Source organism: Hydra vulgaris, chromosome 02 (genome assembly GCF_038396675.1).
Source record: "Hydra vulgaris chromosome 02, alternate assembly HydraT2T_AEP".
NCBI lineage: Eukaryota > Metazoa > Cnidaria > Hydrozoa > Anthoathecata > Hydridae > Hydra > Hydra vulgaris.
This window is the reverse complement of record NC_088921.1, coordinates 55,693,329-55,707,982: the sequence shown is the minus strand read 5'-3', so window position 1 is coordinate 55,707,982 and position 14,654 is coordinate 55,693,329. Positions and strand designations below refer to the sequence as shown.

The window sequence follows — 14,654 nt, the reverse complement described above, 5'->3', positions numbered from 1 at the left end:
TTGAGCCTGATTTCTAATAAAATTATTTGCTTGACGACATCATGTGATTGTAATTTCAATGTCATTTTATGCTCTTTTATAAGAAAATATAAAATTTCTATAGAAGAAACTAAGAGCATTTCCAAAGATGTCTGTCTATTTGGATTGAATGTTTTAAATGCAGCAACAAAGAAATTTTAAAATCCAATTTTACAATCAACTCTTCTAAAAGCAAACACTACTTAAAAGATATTTCCATTAAGTTAAATTAATTTGGTCCATACCTAGGTGACTTGTTGATGCTAAGTTCAACCAGTTAGAAGCTTTCAGAGAATAAGAGTTTCTTCAATTGAGGACAGGTAACTAAATGATGTAAATTAAATGCCTACAGTCTATTGGTGATTAAAAAATGTGTGAGAAGAGGAACGCAACACCTTGATTAGTAAAATATCAAGAACTTTCATCAGAAAGATCTAACAGAAGAAGATTTACATTACTTTTGTTGAATTTCTCAGAGAGATTTTTAATTTCTTCAAATGAACACAAAAGTAAAGCACAGTAAAATTAAAGCGCAGCAGGTAGATTAAAGTAAATTAAGATCTTTAATTAAAATTTTAAAAATTGCAGAAAAAGGATCAAAATTGTAATGTTCCTACTTTTTCAGAATTGACACTACTTTTAACAGTTTATTTAAAACTGATTTCGAACCTTCATCATGAAAGCAGAGTAAAAAAATAACTTTTAAGTTTTGAGAACTCATTAGAAAACACTAAAATGGTAATAACTTCTACCATATTTCTTTTTAGTACATTTTTGTGTAGTAGTAATGATAATATTAAATAATATTAGTAAACAAAGAAATAGAAATAATAAAAAAACTACAAATCTTTAAGATTCATATTTTTCTAGAAAATTTTATCTATCCTTCTCTACCCAGAGCTGTTTAATTTCTATGTTTAAAAATATAATTTAATAGAATTTAAAAATCTTAGTTGTAAATAATATTTACTAAAATTTCTAATCCATATTTAGTTAAATTTAAAGTTAAACTTTCGATAAAAACAATCAAATCAGAAAGCTCTGTTTCAGAAGAAAAACTGCTCAGGGTTATACTAATCATCATAAAAAATAAAGTCAAAATTAACATTAGCAAACAAAATTTTATTATACTTAAGCAATTTTTAAATCATAACTTTAAAAATAATTATTTAGGTTATAAATTATTTAGATTATAAATCAAAATTCAAATTCAATCACAATTTTGTATAGGTTTTAACTCACAACTTTAGAGAGGAAAAGTTTATAAAAACATAGTAAATAATCATAAAGGTTATAAAAAATAATTTTTAATATTTTTTTATATTTGTTTTAATATAAAGTTATTAACAACAATATATATACATGTTTTAAATATAAAGTTATTAACAACAAATAAAATATGAAGAAAAAAATTTTATTAGCAAAGTATGAAGAAAAAAATCATATTAGCTGTACTGCTTTGTACTATAAAAAAAATTAAGTTTACAACAACAACTTAGATGATCATAGTTTTCTCAGAAGCAATTTCCAGCAATAAACACTTTTATTAATTAACATAACATTACCTTTCTTGGAGCAAGCTTTTTCCCTTTTAAAGCTGGCTGCTTTACATAAAAGTTCATATTTGACATCATTATGGGATCATCAGGCATAAATTCTAAATATGTTTTAGCATTTGTTGCAGCTTTGATCATCTCACCAACTAAATATATTTAAAACTAGTTTTCAATAATAGTCAGTATAATGGTATGACCAAGTCTTAACCTTTTCTTTTATTAATTATGCTAAAATTATAAATTATATTAAAATTATAAATTATCATTTATGCTAATTTATGATAACAATAATAATAATTTAAATTAAAAAAAAATTAAAGTTTAAAAAACTGCATAAAAAATACATAAAAACTTATCTTTATATAAAGTATACTTTAAAGTAAATAAAGTATATTTTATATATTTTTATAAAACTTAAAACCTAAAAACGATGAGCATTATATTATACAATTAATTATACAATATTAATATTGTCCACCTTTAAAATAACAATACTGCAGATAATGAAGATAGTATGGTACAAAAGTACTCAAGTATTGCTTTCCATCCATGGTAGTCATTTTCTTTCGGCAATTATGTCTACAACTAAGAATTGATTTGAAATGACTGAACAATGTGGATGTAAATGAAATATGCTTGTCTTCACTTTGATACTCACAAAGTGATTGACATTTTTGTAACTGTTTGAAAAATAAATTCATTGACTCTTCAAAATCAGCAATACACCTCTCCATATTACCAGAACTATAAAAAGCTTCTGCAGATTTGTATAAAGTTATATGTGATAACTCTTCTTGTGATCGAAGAGTGGAGTTGTCTTTGCCAATTTTTTTTAGTAATATTTCTATATTTTCCTGCATTAGAGTATGATTTGGGTTAACTTCAAGATACGTAAATGCGGCATTAGCTGCTTTTTCAATCTCTCCTATCTAAAAAGTAATAAAAAAATTAATAAATATCTAAAAAATGTTTTAAATAATTTTAAAAATTTCCAAATTTTTCCTATAGTTGCTATTATATTAACATTATTAAAGTTGAAACATTTTTATATTTAATATTTATTATGATACAAAATAATATTTTATTATCTATTAAAAACAAACTTTTAAAACATTTAAATCAAACAAGCAAAAGTAATAACAAGTCTACTCTTAGTTCATTCGAAACTTTAGTGTACAATATACATAAACATTTTTTCTGGTTATTCATTAAAACCTGATGATGAAAACGCTGAAGGGTCAAATCATTATATTTCAACCAATTTGAAGAAAACTTTGTGGGTCACCATCTCTGATTTTCCTGATTTTTACATATTGTTATGTGCATTATGTAGATAGGTTAAATTTGAAATTTCAGACTTCCAAGTACAACGGTTCAGAAATTATAGTCTTAGAAACATGAGACAGTGGTCCCCCTGGATTTACAAATGGTCAAAACAGACTACTTTAGAGCTGTATAACTTTTTTTCTCACTTTTAACAAGTGTCTCATTTTTTCTAGAACTATTTTCTGGATGGTTCTCTGTTTAAAAAAGTGGTTTTTATTAACTTGTACTAAATTAGAAAAAAATTATGACCTCCTCAACTTTGAAATAAAATCCTAAAATTGCCAAAATAAAATTAACCGTAGCATTATTCTAATCTTTGACAAGTCTTTACAGATATTTTTTTTGATTAGCTACTACTGTCTGCAATAAATGGGCAAAATATAGCAGTTTAGAACTCAAATATATCTAAAAGCAAAATGTCCACTCGCCTAAAAAGTCCAATTTTCAGCCATTTTGAGATGCTTGTAAATCTTTCTAACACTTAGTTTTGATCTAAGATTAACAGCATATAAGACCATTAGACTCAACTATCTGAAAATGCAAACATTATAAACTTGTCAAATCCACACCAAAAATGCCAGCATTTTTAAATAACCCTATTTTTCAATTATCAACCATTGAATGTGTTACTAGAAACCAGTGCCCCTCTAATCTGCAAACTGGCCTATGTGAAGGATGCAACTAATTACAAGTCATTTTTTAATAAAAAGAAATATATGGTTGGTTGTCTTCTTCTTGATCTGGTCTTTATAGTAGATAGGGGCACAAATAAAAGAAGCAGTAACTTTTTAGAGACCTTCATTATAGATCAAATGAAGGTCTCTAAATTAATTTAGGTATTTAGATACTTAATACCTAAATATCAAAGTTAATTTCAGAATGAAAGCATTATTTCTTTTAATTCTATTTTATTATAGGTAATTAGTTGTCTAAAAATGTGGTCTGGACCTCCCCCCCCCCTACTACCACCACCACCACTCCCTAAGGCGAGGGTGAGAGGCAAAAGGGGTTTAGGGTGGCACTAATCAAAGGGGGAGGGAGGCAACCAACTTACAAAGATACAAGCATACATTAACAATTTACAAAATTGAAAATTTTGTAAATTGTTAATGTATGCTTGGAAATAGAAATTAACAAAAGTTAATTAAATTACTAAAAGTTAGTTGCCTCCCCCCCTCCCTTTGATTGATGCTATCCCAATTCCCCACACTCACCCTCACCCTCACCTTAGGGAGTGGGGAGGGGAGGAGGAGAGGAGGGGAGGGGGAGCTTCAGACAACATTTTTACACAACTAATTACCTATAATAAAAAAGAATTTAAAGAATTAATGCTTTCATTTTGAAATTAATTTTGATATGTAGGTATTTTTTTATATATTTAGTTTTTTGTTAATTCACCTCCCCAAGGCTGAGAAGGCCACTACAGACGAGGAGGCAACCTAATTGTGGTTATAACCCTCTCTCAACTCTATAACTCTGAAACACGAACCTTGACGAACAAGGCCGCTGCGCAGAGAAACAAGTTGAGCGCGGTACTAACAGGGATGTGGTGGGGATCGAATTCAGAACCTCTCGCTTATAAAGCGAGCGCTCTACCACTACACCACTACCCCATACCACTACACCACTACCGCAGGTATTAAGTTTCTAAATACTTAAATTAATTTAGAGACCTTCATTTGATCCATAATGAAGGTCTCTAAAAAGTTACTGCCTCTTTTATTTCAAATTTAACCTATCTACATAATGCACATAACAATATGTAAAAATCAGGAAAATCAGAGATAGTGACCCACAGGCATTGGTTGAAATATAATGATTTGACCCTTAAATGAATGTAACTCAAGTCCAAAAAGAGAAATCTCTCTCATAAATATACAGACATTTAAATATACTCATATCTGGGGAGTTCCCTGGCCAATCAAATAGTAGAATCTTTTGAGAAGTTAATAATTTTTTAATAGTATTTGCAGTGTGGCATGGGGCTCTATCTCACACAAATATTTTGGGCTTATTTGGAGGCCATTCCTTTAATTAAGCTAAAAGACAAGTTTTAATAACTTATTTGTATTGGACCTGTTTCAATATTCCATCCACATTGTACAGTTGATCAAGGCCTTTCCCACTGAAAATCAACCAAAACATATTTGTCTGGATTATTTTTTTAGTAGCCTTCCATGCACTTCATTTCTCATATCAAAATCAATGAAAATGGTGAAACTTCAAGTCGAAGATAAAAGTTAGATAAGTGTTTTTTACTAATTAATTATTGCTCTGTTCTTTAAGAACATTGAGCACTCTATTTGTAAAATACACTAACATAATTTACATATATATATATATATATATATATATATATATATATATATATATATATATATATATATATATATATATATATATATATATATATATATATATATCTACTATAGCATATATAGATCAGCAATTGCTTACTAGTTTTGCTTATCTTTATAGCATTCAGCTTTTTCAGAAAAAAAAGGAAAAAGCTGGAGAATAATGAAAGAAAAGATTGTGTCCATCCCAAACCCTCAGTCGATATAGCAGCACTGAAATTACTTTTTTATTCACAGAGTAACCCTTCTTGCTTTAACATTAGCGATGTCAATTATGACATCTTCAAAATTTATATTTTGCAACAGAATTATTTCAATTGTCATTTCAGCGACTATTTAATATTGAGGAATGGAGATCATTCTTAACTCTTGTCATTTTTGAATGGGAAGGGTTAGAAAAATCCAATATGGAATGTTAACATTAATTGTAAAATTGATTCTAATTTATTCCTACAAATTGTTTGCAAACAACCTAGCGCAGATACTTATTTTCATTTGTTAAGAACTTGTAAAACTGGTCAATTTCATCATGAAATTGTGTAGGTAAGTCTGAAGGATAAATACTACACAAGAACTTGGCAGAAGCAATAATGACAGGAATGGCCATGGCCAGAAAACTAGTTGGAAAACCATACATCTGTTTTGCAGACTCTTAAGCAGTAAGCTTTTCTTTCAAGAAAATTATCGACTGGTCTATGATAATGAAAAAGTGTTTAATTCTAAATTTGTCACTACCATTTAAAACCACTTCACGCTATTCTCACCAACTCCTACTTAAAAAAAAAATGTGGTTCTAACTTTTTTTGTTTCAATACTTGTACTGCTTAAGAATAATGATATAGCTAAGAGTAATGATATATAGCTAAGAGTAATGATATATAGCTAAGAATAATGATATACACTGGGCGACATAATGATATGACACCCCAAAAATATTTATAAAACTCTACTATACATTTATATTTAAGAACTAATTTTTATAGTAAATGAGAGCAAAGAGTTTACAAGACTAAACAATATTTGATTTACTTCAACTCAAGAACTTCAACTTCAATTACTCGAGAACAAATAAACAAAACCTATAAAAAGTACCTTTGTTATGTTAATGTGATATGCATATACATATATATTATTATCAATATATTTATGTATACATACCTCTTGTATTATAATATATATACTTTATGTATTTTGTTATTTTATTATAGTATAATTATAATTATACACCATTGTATAATTGTAGCTCTTTTGACACATCATAATTAATTTGGTTATTCTTTACAATCAAAAGAGCTAAAATATTATTATGAAATAAAAGAAAGATGGAGCGATTCATGAAACTTGATAGACTTGGTATAGATCCGAACTCACCAGATGCAGCAAAAACATACAACCATTGGTTAAGAACATTTTGCAATTTTGTAAGTACAGTTGATGATAACTCCATCAAGCCTAATCTCCTAATAAACCATATTGAACCTAATGTCTATGAATTCATATCAGAGTTTGATGAGTTTGAACAAGTAATAAGTATTCTCGATTTACATAAAACCAAAGAATGAAATATTTGCCAGAAACATTTTGTCAACATGGAAGCAAAAAACAAGTGAATCAATAGATTAATTCCTAATTGAACTTAAAAATTTATCTAAGGACTGTAAGTTCACTGCTGTAAGTGCTGAGCAATATAAATCTGAAATGATTCATGATGCATTTATAAATGGCTTACTCTCCAACATTATATGCCAACGTTTACTAGAAAACAAGATATTCGACCTTTCATCAGGCTTTGACCAAGCTAGATCTTTAGATGTGGCTCAACAAAATTCAAACTTATACTCACAATCGACCATACCTATCTCTGCCTCAATTCAGGAAATTAAATCATCTTTACAAAAACAATTCATGACTGATAATCACTTAGCTGCTACAGTAAAATCAAAACAATTGTGCTGGTTTTGTGGAAATATAAAATATCTATGTACTAAATGTTAATTATTATTAAGTAAAATCATCAAGTATGATGGGAAAAGACCACCCATAAAGCTTGTAGCTTTAACAACAACGAAAACTGAAGCTCCTGAATTGTTTGCTAATCTCACGAAAGATTGTCGACCGATTGCCACTAATCTAGAAATTATTCTCAAAGAGATAGAGAATTTATAAAATCTGAAATTCACAGCCTGGTCTAAGCAAGAATAATAGAACCAAGTAATTCACCTTGGCGTGCCCAGGTCTTAGTAGTAAATAAAAAGACTAAACATTGTATGGTAGTCGATTACTCTGAAACTCTTGATAAGTATACCCAATTGGACCCATATCCTCTACCTAAGATTGAAATGATTGTAAGTATAATTTCTAAATACAAAATTTATAGTACCCTCGACCTTCGCTCAGCATACTACCAAATACCTTTATCTAAAAGAGATCGACCATATACTGCTTTTGAAGCTGACAATAAATTGTGGCAATATACTAGAATGCAGGCCTTGTTAAGAAGCGTTACGCAGCTCGCATTTTGCCTGCGAATAGGCGATTTGCCTACACATTCAGCAGTTTTGCGTTACGCAAAAACTTTTATCTTTTAAAATATTTAAATTATCTTTTGATATCGTTTACGTGACGTGATATAATTCAGAAGAAACAATCGTAAGTAAAAGCATTTAACCGCAATTGTAAACTAATATATTTTTTGTTAAAGAAACAGTTTGTTTAATAATTTTTTTGTTGTTGTTAAAAATTAGTTAAAAAAAAAAAGTGTTTTAAGTTTTATCTTAAGGAATTAAATATATAAATTCCTTTTAAATATAGAAATTATTTTTTGCCATAATACTTTAAAAAATGCATGATTTAATTTGATGTAAATATTTTATTAATAATATTTTATTAATAAGATATTTTGTTTATTGTTAATTCAATAACGAAAAGTTTTAATGACGTTCATTTAATTATAAACTAACTGACTGCTTTCCTTTCATTGATAACATAACAATATATGGTAATAATCAGAAAGAACATGATGAAAATCTGCTTAAGTTCAGATTAGCTGCCATTGATACTGGAATTACATTTAATGAAGAAAAGTGTGTAATTTCAAACGAGACTTTAGATTTTTTAGGTTGCCGTATATCTTATGGCTCTTTAAAACCGGATCCTCATTAAGTTACCCCCACCTGATAATGCAAAGTCTTTACAGCATATTATTGGAATGTTCTCGTACAATCCAAAATAGATAAGAAAGTTTTCAGAAAAAATTAGACTCTGTTTAAAATTAGAACTCTGTTACTCAATTCCCACTCAATCAGCAGCAAATATCAGCATTTGAAACATTAAAAAATGAGCTTGTTCAATCTTCCATGCAAACTATTGATGAGAATATACCTTTTACTGTAGAGACTGATGCTTCTGATTTTGCCATATCCAACACACTTAACCAGGACGGAAGGCCTGTTGCCTGCCATTCACAAACCCTTCAAGGGAGTGAACAATATTATTTATCATCGGAGAAAAGCTCAAGCGATAGTCGAAGCCATAAATCATTGGCGCATTTTACTTTTGAGACGACATTTCATTCTCATCACTGACCAACAATCTGTGGCATTTATGTATAAATATAAATCAAGCAGTAAAATAATTCAAACATATACCTATTGACTTCAAAGGTCCATTACCTTCCTCAACCCCTGAACAATCTATGCTAACAATTGTAGAGAAATACTCACATTTTCCCATTACTTATCCTGTAAAAGATATGACAACTCAGACAATAATAAACTGTTTAGCTGATCTTTTTCCATGTTTAGTATGCCTAGCTATGTTCACTCTGATCGCAGATCCTCATTAATATCTTCTGAATTAAAGCACTGGTTCTTATCAAAAGGAATCGCAACTAGCAGAACAACCCCTTACAACCCGACTGGAAATGAGCAAGTTGAAAGATACAATGAAGTTATTTGGAAGTCGATTTTACTCACTCTGAAATCTGGAAATCTGCCTATATCATTATGGAAAAGAGTTCTTCCTGATGCACTTCATGCTACAAGATCTCTAATATGTACTTCTGCTAATTGTAGTCCACATGAATATCTTTTCAATTTTCAACAAAAACCATCATCTGGGTCCTTAATTCTTTCATGACTTGTCAACCCTGGACCTGTATTTATAAAAAGAAATGTGACGCAAAATAAATATGATTTCAGTATATGAGGTTCAACTCATTGAAGCAAATCCTCATTATACATATGTGAGATTTCCTAGTGATCATGAGACTACCCTGTCAACTAAACAGCTGGCTCCCATTGGAACAAGTTCTATAATAAAAACATCAAACAACAATTTAGAAGTAACAGCCATTGATAACTATCCCCAACCCCTAATGGTAGCAATGAAACTCCTTTTATCTCTGAAAAGGAACTAGAAAACAAAATGAATCCTATAGAGCAAATTAACATTCTTCCTCGTAGATCTTCATGAATTTCTAAAGCAACAGAAAAACTTAACTTATAAATACACCTGAACTCTTTTAAGAGGATGGTGAATGTTATGTTAATGTGATATACATATACATATATATTATTATCAATATATTTATGAATACATATACATTTTGTATTATACTATATATACTTTATGTATTTAGTTATTTTGTTATAGACTAGTATAATTATAGCTCTTTTGAGCCAACATAATTAATTTGATTATTCTTTACAACCTTTTTATAAATTATGTTTATTTAACACTTTTTGTATTTTAAAGTATTTTGAAAGAATAAAAGACTAACAGCAATAATAATCCAAAATATACACAATACACCATAAGAACAAACTGATATTTTTGAAATTTATTAGACTTATATTTAAAAATATTTGGAAAGCATTAAAAACAAACGACCTACTTTATAATAACAATACTGAATGTAATTGTACGGTTCTCTTTTTTCAAATAAAGCACGTATTTCTCCTGCCACAGCTTGCCTTCTACCAAGAAATTTTTCAGCACATAACTCTGAACAAGATTTCACTTTAATAAAGTAATGTAAATAATCTAGTTCACCATTAAAATAACTGCTATACAAAGATTGAACTTTTTTAAACTTTAAATCACATTGTATTCTACACTGTGCTTTAACTTCATTTGCATGATGATAGTCAGCAATAGCTCTCTCTAAATAAATAGTGGCTAGTAGATAATTATCTTCATTGTATGCTTTTAATGCATTTGTATAAAGCTCATCGTAGGTTTCTTTGTTACTTGTATAATTTAAATCAAGGTTTTCTATATTGCAATTAACAGTTACAAAATATGTCATATAGATAAAAACCAAGTGGCATATTATTTTTTTTATTACTTCCATTTCTCTAAATGTATATCTGAAAATAGATTTTTTTTTCTAGTAAGAACAAGCTATACTACTTTTATTATACAAGATTTTAGAGTTTTTAAATATTGAAATATCCTAACATTATTTGAAAAATATCTTTAAAATTACTACAGACTGTAATAATTACAAAAATTAAAAAGACAGTTAATGAGCATAAAACATGAAATTTTAAAAATAATATACTTATTTTTATTTAAAATTAATTACTTAACGTAACATTTCATTTATATTAACGTTAAAAATTGTAAAAAATACAATTAAAGTGTGCAAGAGAAATCATTTGTAATTTTTGCTATTTTAGCTACATACAAAAAAAAGCACTTGAATATTTAAAGTATGGGGTGTAGTTTTAAGTATCAACAGTCAGGCAAATTGGAATGAAAAACAAAAATTTCATGCTGTTTAGCACGATTGTTTTCACTCGGTATATAGACAAACTGTTTTGAGCATCGACCTATGCATCGCGGCACAAAGTCAAACTATTTATTATTTTAATTGTTGTTCGTACATCTTTATATAAAATAAGGTCAAAAAAAAATTATCTTATACAATTATAAAAAAGTTAAAAATAAAAAAAATTTTCAAGTATTTAAAAACAAGTTAGACAATTACTATCATAATCAGCTTAATACCGCATTTCGTTTTTTATAAAACTTTTCCTTGAACCATTATGACCATGTCATAATGATTGTTAATGATTGTTTGTATCCATGATTCCAGCGCCATAATGCCATTGCCCCCGCAGTTTTAAATCAATAACCTTTAAAATAATTAAGTATAAAAATAACGTGTTTAATAATAAAGACACTTTTATAATACCTCAAACTAAAAATCTTGAAATGTGTTATGACACATTTCGGTCAGGTGATTTTAAGTTGTTGTTTTTTTTTCCTGATATTCCTAATTTTACTCCCATAATTACCCCTTGAATGGTCTTCTTCGAGCCCTCGCGACTTCATTTAACGTTAAATGCCCGACTAGAAATATTTAAATATTTACACTTAACAACGCCGCAAAATTAATGCTACGCTCGGTTTTTATTAAATAAACGGAGAAATAAAAAGTAAAAACTCACAAAAAGACAATTCACGTTGCATATCTCTGAAAAACACAATTATTGTCATTTCAGCTAGTAAACTAACCTGTTATCATCCTATTTGACATACGCAATTTTATCTTCGTAATAGGCGGTTTTAGGGGAGAAGGGGTAGTGTGTGGGTAGGTGCTCCACGCCACACACACACCCTCCCATCCTAAAGAAGGTGATTTTCAAGTTATAGTTGGTTTTTTGGCGAGTATAGTTGGGTAGTTGGCTGACAAAATTCGGCCAGGTGAATTTTAGTTTTAGAGACTTTTTTTTTAGGAACCAGTTGGTACTTTATAAGGATTCACCCCCCTCCTCCTCCTTATTTTATTTGTAGAACCGCCTCTGAGTTCGACTGACCTTCTACGTATTTCACTTAAAACAAGCTGCTTTAGAAAATTGTTGGTTAAACTGAATAATATCTAGCAAAAGTGGTCCCAAAAGAAAAAAGTTTTTTTACTGACGACAGTAAGAGGGTGGACGTAAATTGCCTTTCAACTAAAAGAAGAACATTTAAAAAAGTAGTAGTTTAAATCACTAAACACAGCTTTTCTAGAAACCTACAACCTAAGATGCAGAGATGGAATACAAATATTGTATTCTACTTCTGTTCCATAATTTGATTAGCTAGAAAATCCGACGTCTTTTTTTTAAACGACGAATACCTGTTGAGAATTCGGTAATACTTTTTGCAATTTTTAAGTTTTTAAGGGCTTTTTAATTTCAGGTTACAACATTAAAGACTCATTCAGTCTCAAAAAAATTGATTGCATAATAGTATACCAGCATTTAGCAAACCTGAAGCAAAAAACTGCTGTAAGATAGGGTAAAAAAAAAAAAAATCGAAATCAAAACCAGAGAATTACAGACCTATATTTAAGCAGCCTTGGCGCAGTAGTTAGAGTGCTTGTTTTAGCAGCAAGAGATCCAGGTTTCAAAGCGAACTTTGGACATTTCGCGCTATTAGTAAGGAAGGAGGCGTGAACTTCCTAGATAAATGCTCTTCCGCAGTATTCTAGTGTAATTCTATTATCTGCGGCACCATTACAGTTAAAGAAGCTAGACATTTCGAAAAATTGCATCATGAATTGTTTGCAAAGCAAATCTAGGTGCTGATTCAAACCCTCTTCTTACTGAACTAAAACTGGACTCATTAAAGGGAATAAGAGAAAAGCATGTAACTGAACTTGTTCGTTCTATTATAACTAAAAATTGTCCTTCAGCTTTTTATGACCTATTTAGATAGCGTGCTGAGGAAGTAACTCGCAAAGAAATCCGCTCCCGCATTAAAATTGGTCAGAGACGATATGTTGTAATTGGTCATAAGATATTGAATATTGATCAAACTGAGAGAGAAATACAATTTATCAAAATCCTAATAATTTATAAACCGTTGAACTAATTTTCATTAAAATCTCAGACAAGGTAAATCATATGATTTATATATTGATTGCCTTACCGTAAACGACCTGGGAGAAAAAATCACGATCTAAATGGCTATCATATTAGTGACTGTTACCATCTTGGATTACACAGTTTTTGCCTGGTGAAAAAACAACAAAAGCATATATTACATGCTAATGTATGACTCAGAAATTTATTATCATGTAATAGAGATTTTGTAAATGAATAAGTATTAATAGCCACACTCCTTTTACAACTGGAGTAACTTTTTTTAAAAACTATATTTAGCAATCTGAATGACAGATTGATTTTCAGCAGATAACAAGCTAAAACAACTTTTATAAAATTAAATATATATATATATATATATATATATATATATATATATATATATATATATATTGCTACATTTTAATCTTTGGTACACTTTTCTTCACAGCTGCAAAGAACGTTTACAGCGGTAAGTTGTACAACCTGTGTAACATCAGTATTCAATTAACTCAGGAAAGTATTTATCAGCTTCAGGAAGCATCATCCATAAATAATTTTCTTTTTAACTTTTATTTCAAATGCCCCACAAAAGTCTAACGTTCTTGTCACAAAGTACCGCCGAAAAGCATTTAACTTGGAAGTTCACGCCTCCAATATATACCCAGAGCTTGTTTTGAACCTTGGATCTTTTGCTTTTAAAGCAGAAGCTCTAATTACGACCGCTTAAACAAAGAAAATCAGTTCCTTTTAGCTTCCAACCCTAGTCCAAATGGCAAAGTAAAGATGGCAATCTAGGTAAAGATACTATTATTGTTTGACTCCAAATATACGCTTAATACACCGTACGCTTCACATATGGCATTATTGAATCACGTGTGGGTGGAATGTTGCCAATCTGCCAGTTCTTTTAAATAAAGAATAACTTCGAAACAATATTTATATTTGTTTACACTCCGTTTGGTCACACAATAAAATGACAAATTTTTCTAACAACAGTATTGTCTGTCATTAGATTATGAGCTGCAGAAAGTGCAAACAATGCATCAGTTACATCATTAAAAGAGAACCAAGTACACCAGGTCGTATTTTTTTATCTTTGCGGCTGTATTGCTACACGTAAATGGAATAGCATTTCACAGGCAAGAGTTTGAGGACGTAGCATTTCAAATCAGACAGCTCCAAAACGAAGAGCTTAAACTCAGAGGTTGATGTGGGGTATGACTGTTTTCAAAGCTTTCAAAAAATGTTTACCATTAGTTTGGCAACCAATGTATAATCTGGGAAATATATCATTGTTGCTTAAAGTTCTAAATACGGATAAGTTGTTACGTTTTAGGGGCGCATACACACTTACAGTCCTGATAACAAAAACAATTTTAAACAAAATTTTTTCAACTGAATTTGAAAAAAACATGGTACGATTTTTGTCAAACTATCTAATTATAGATCAAAATGAGAAGTATTCAGATGCCTGACAAAGATAAACAGAAAGAGATTGATTTTCTTGATTGAAATCCAATAAGCAAAATGTGAATGAA

At 29.5% G+C, this 14,654-nt stretch overlaps 1 protein-coding gene across 3 annotated transcripts in view; it reads right to left on the bottom strand.

The window, feature by feature from the left end:
- The window catches only part of LOC100203735 (prolyl 3-hydroxylase 2), a 30,400-nt gene extending 18,817 nt beyond the window's left edge, over positions 1-11,583 (bottom strand). The window contains exons 1-3 of one of the 3 annotated variants that reach the window (XM_065791427.1): positions 11,457-11,583; positions 2,053-2,503; positions 1,584-1,720 (exon numbers count right to left, since the gene is read on the bottom strand). In XM_065791427.1, the coding sequence (XP_065647499.1) occupies positions 1,584-1,720; positions 2,053-2,434 (519 nt within the window). In that variant the 5' untranslated portion in view covers positions 2,435-2,503; positions 11,457-11,583. Of the gene's footprint in view, positions 1-1,583; positions 1,721-2,052; positions 2,504-10,151; positions 10,649-11,456 lie in introns of those variants that run through there. The other 2 variants (XM_065791425.1, XM_065791426.1) reach the window with 2 other exon arrangements.
- Positions 11,584-14,654: the final 3,071 nt, after the last annotated feature.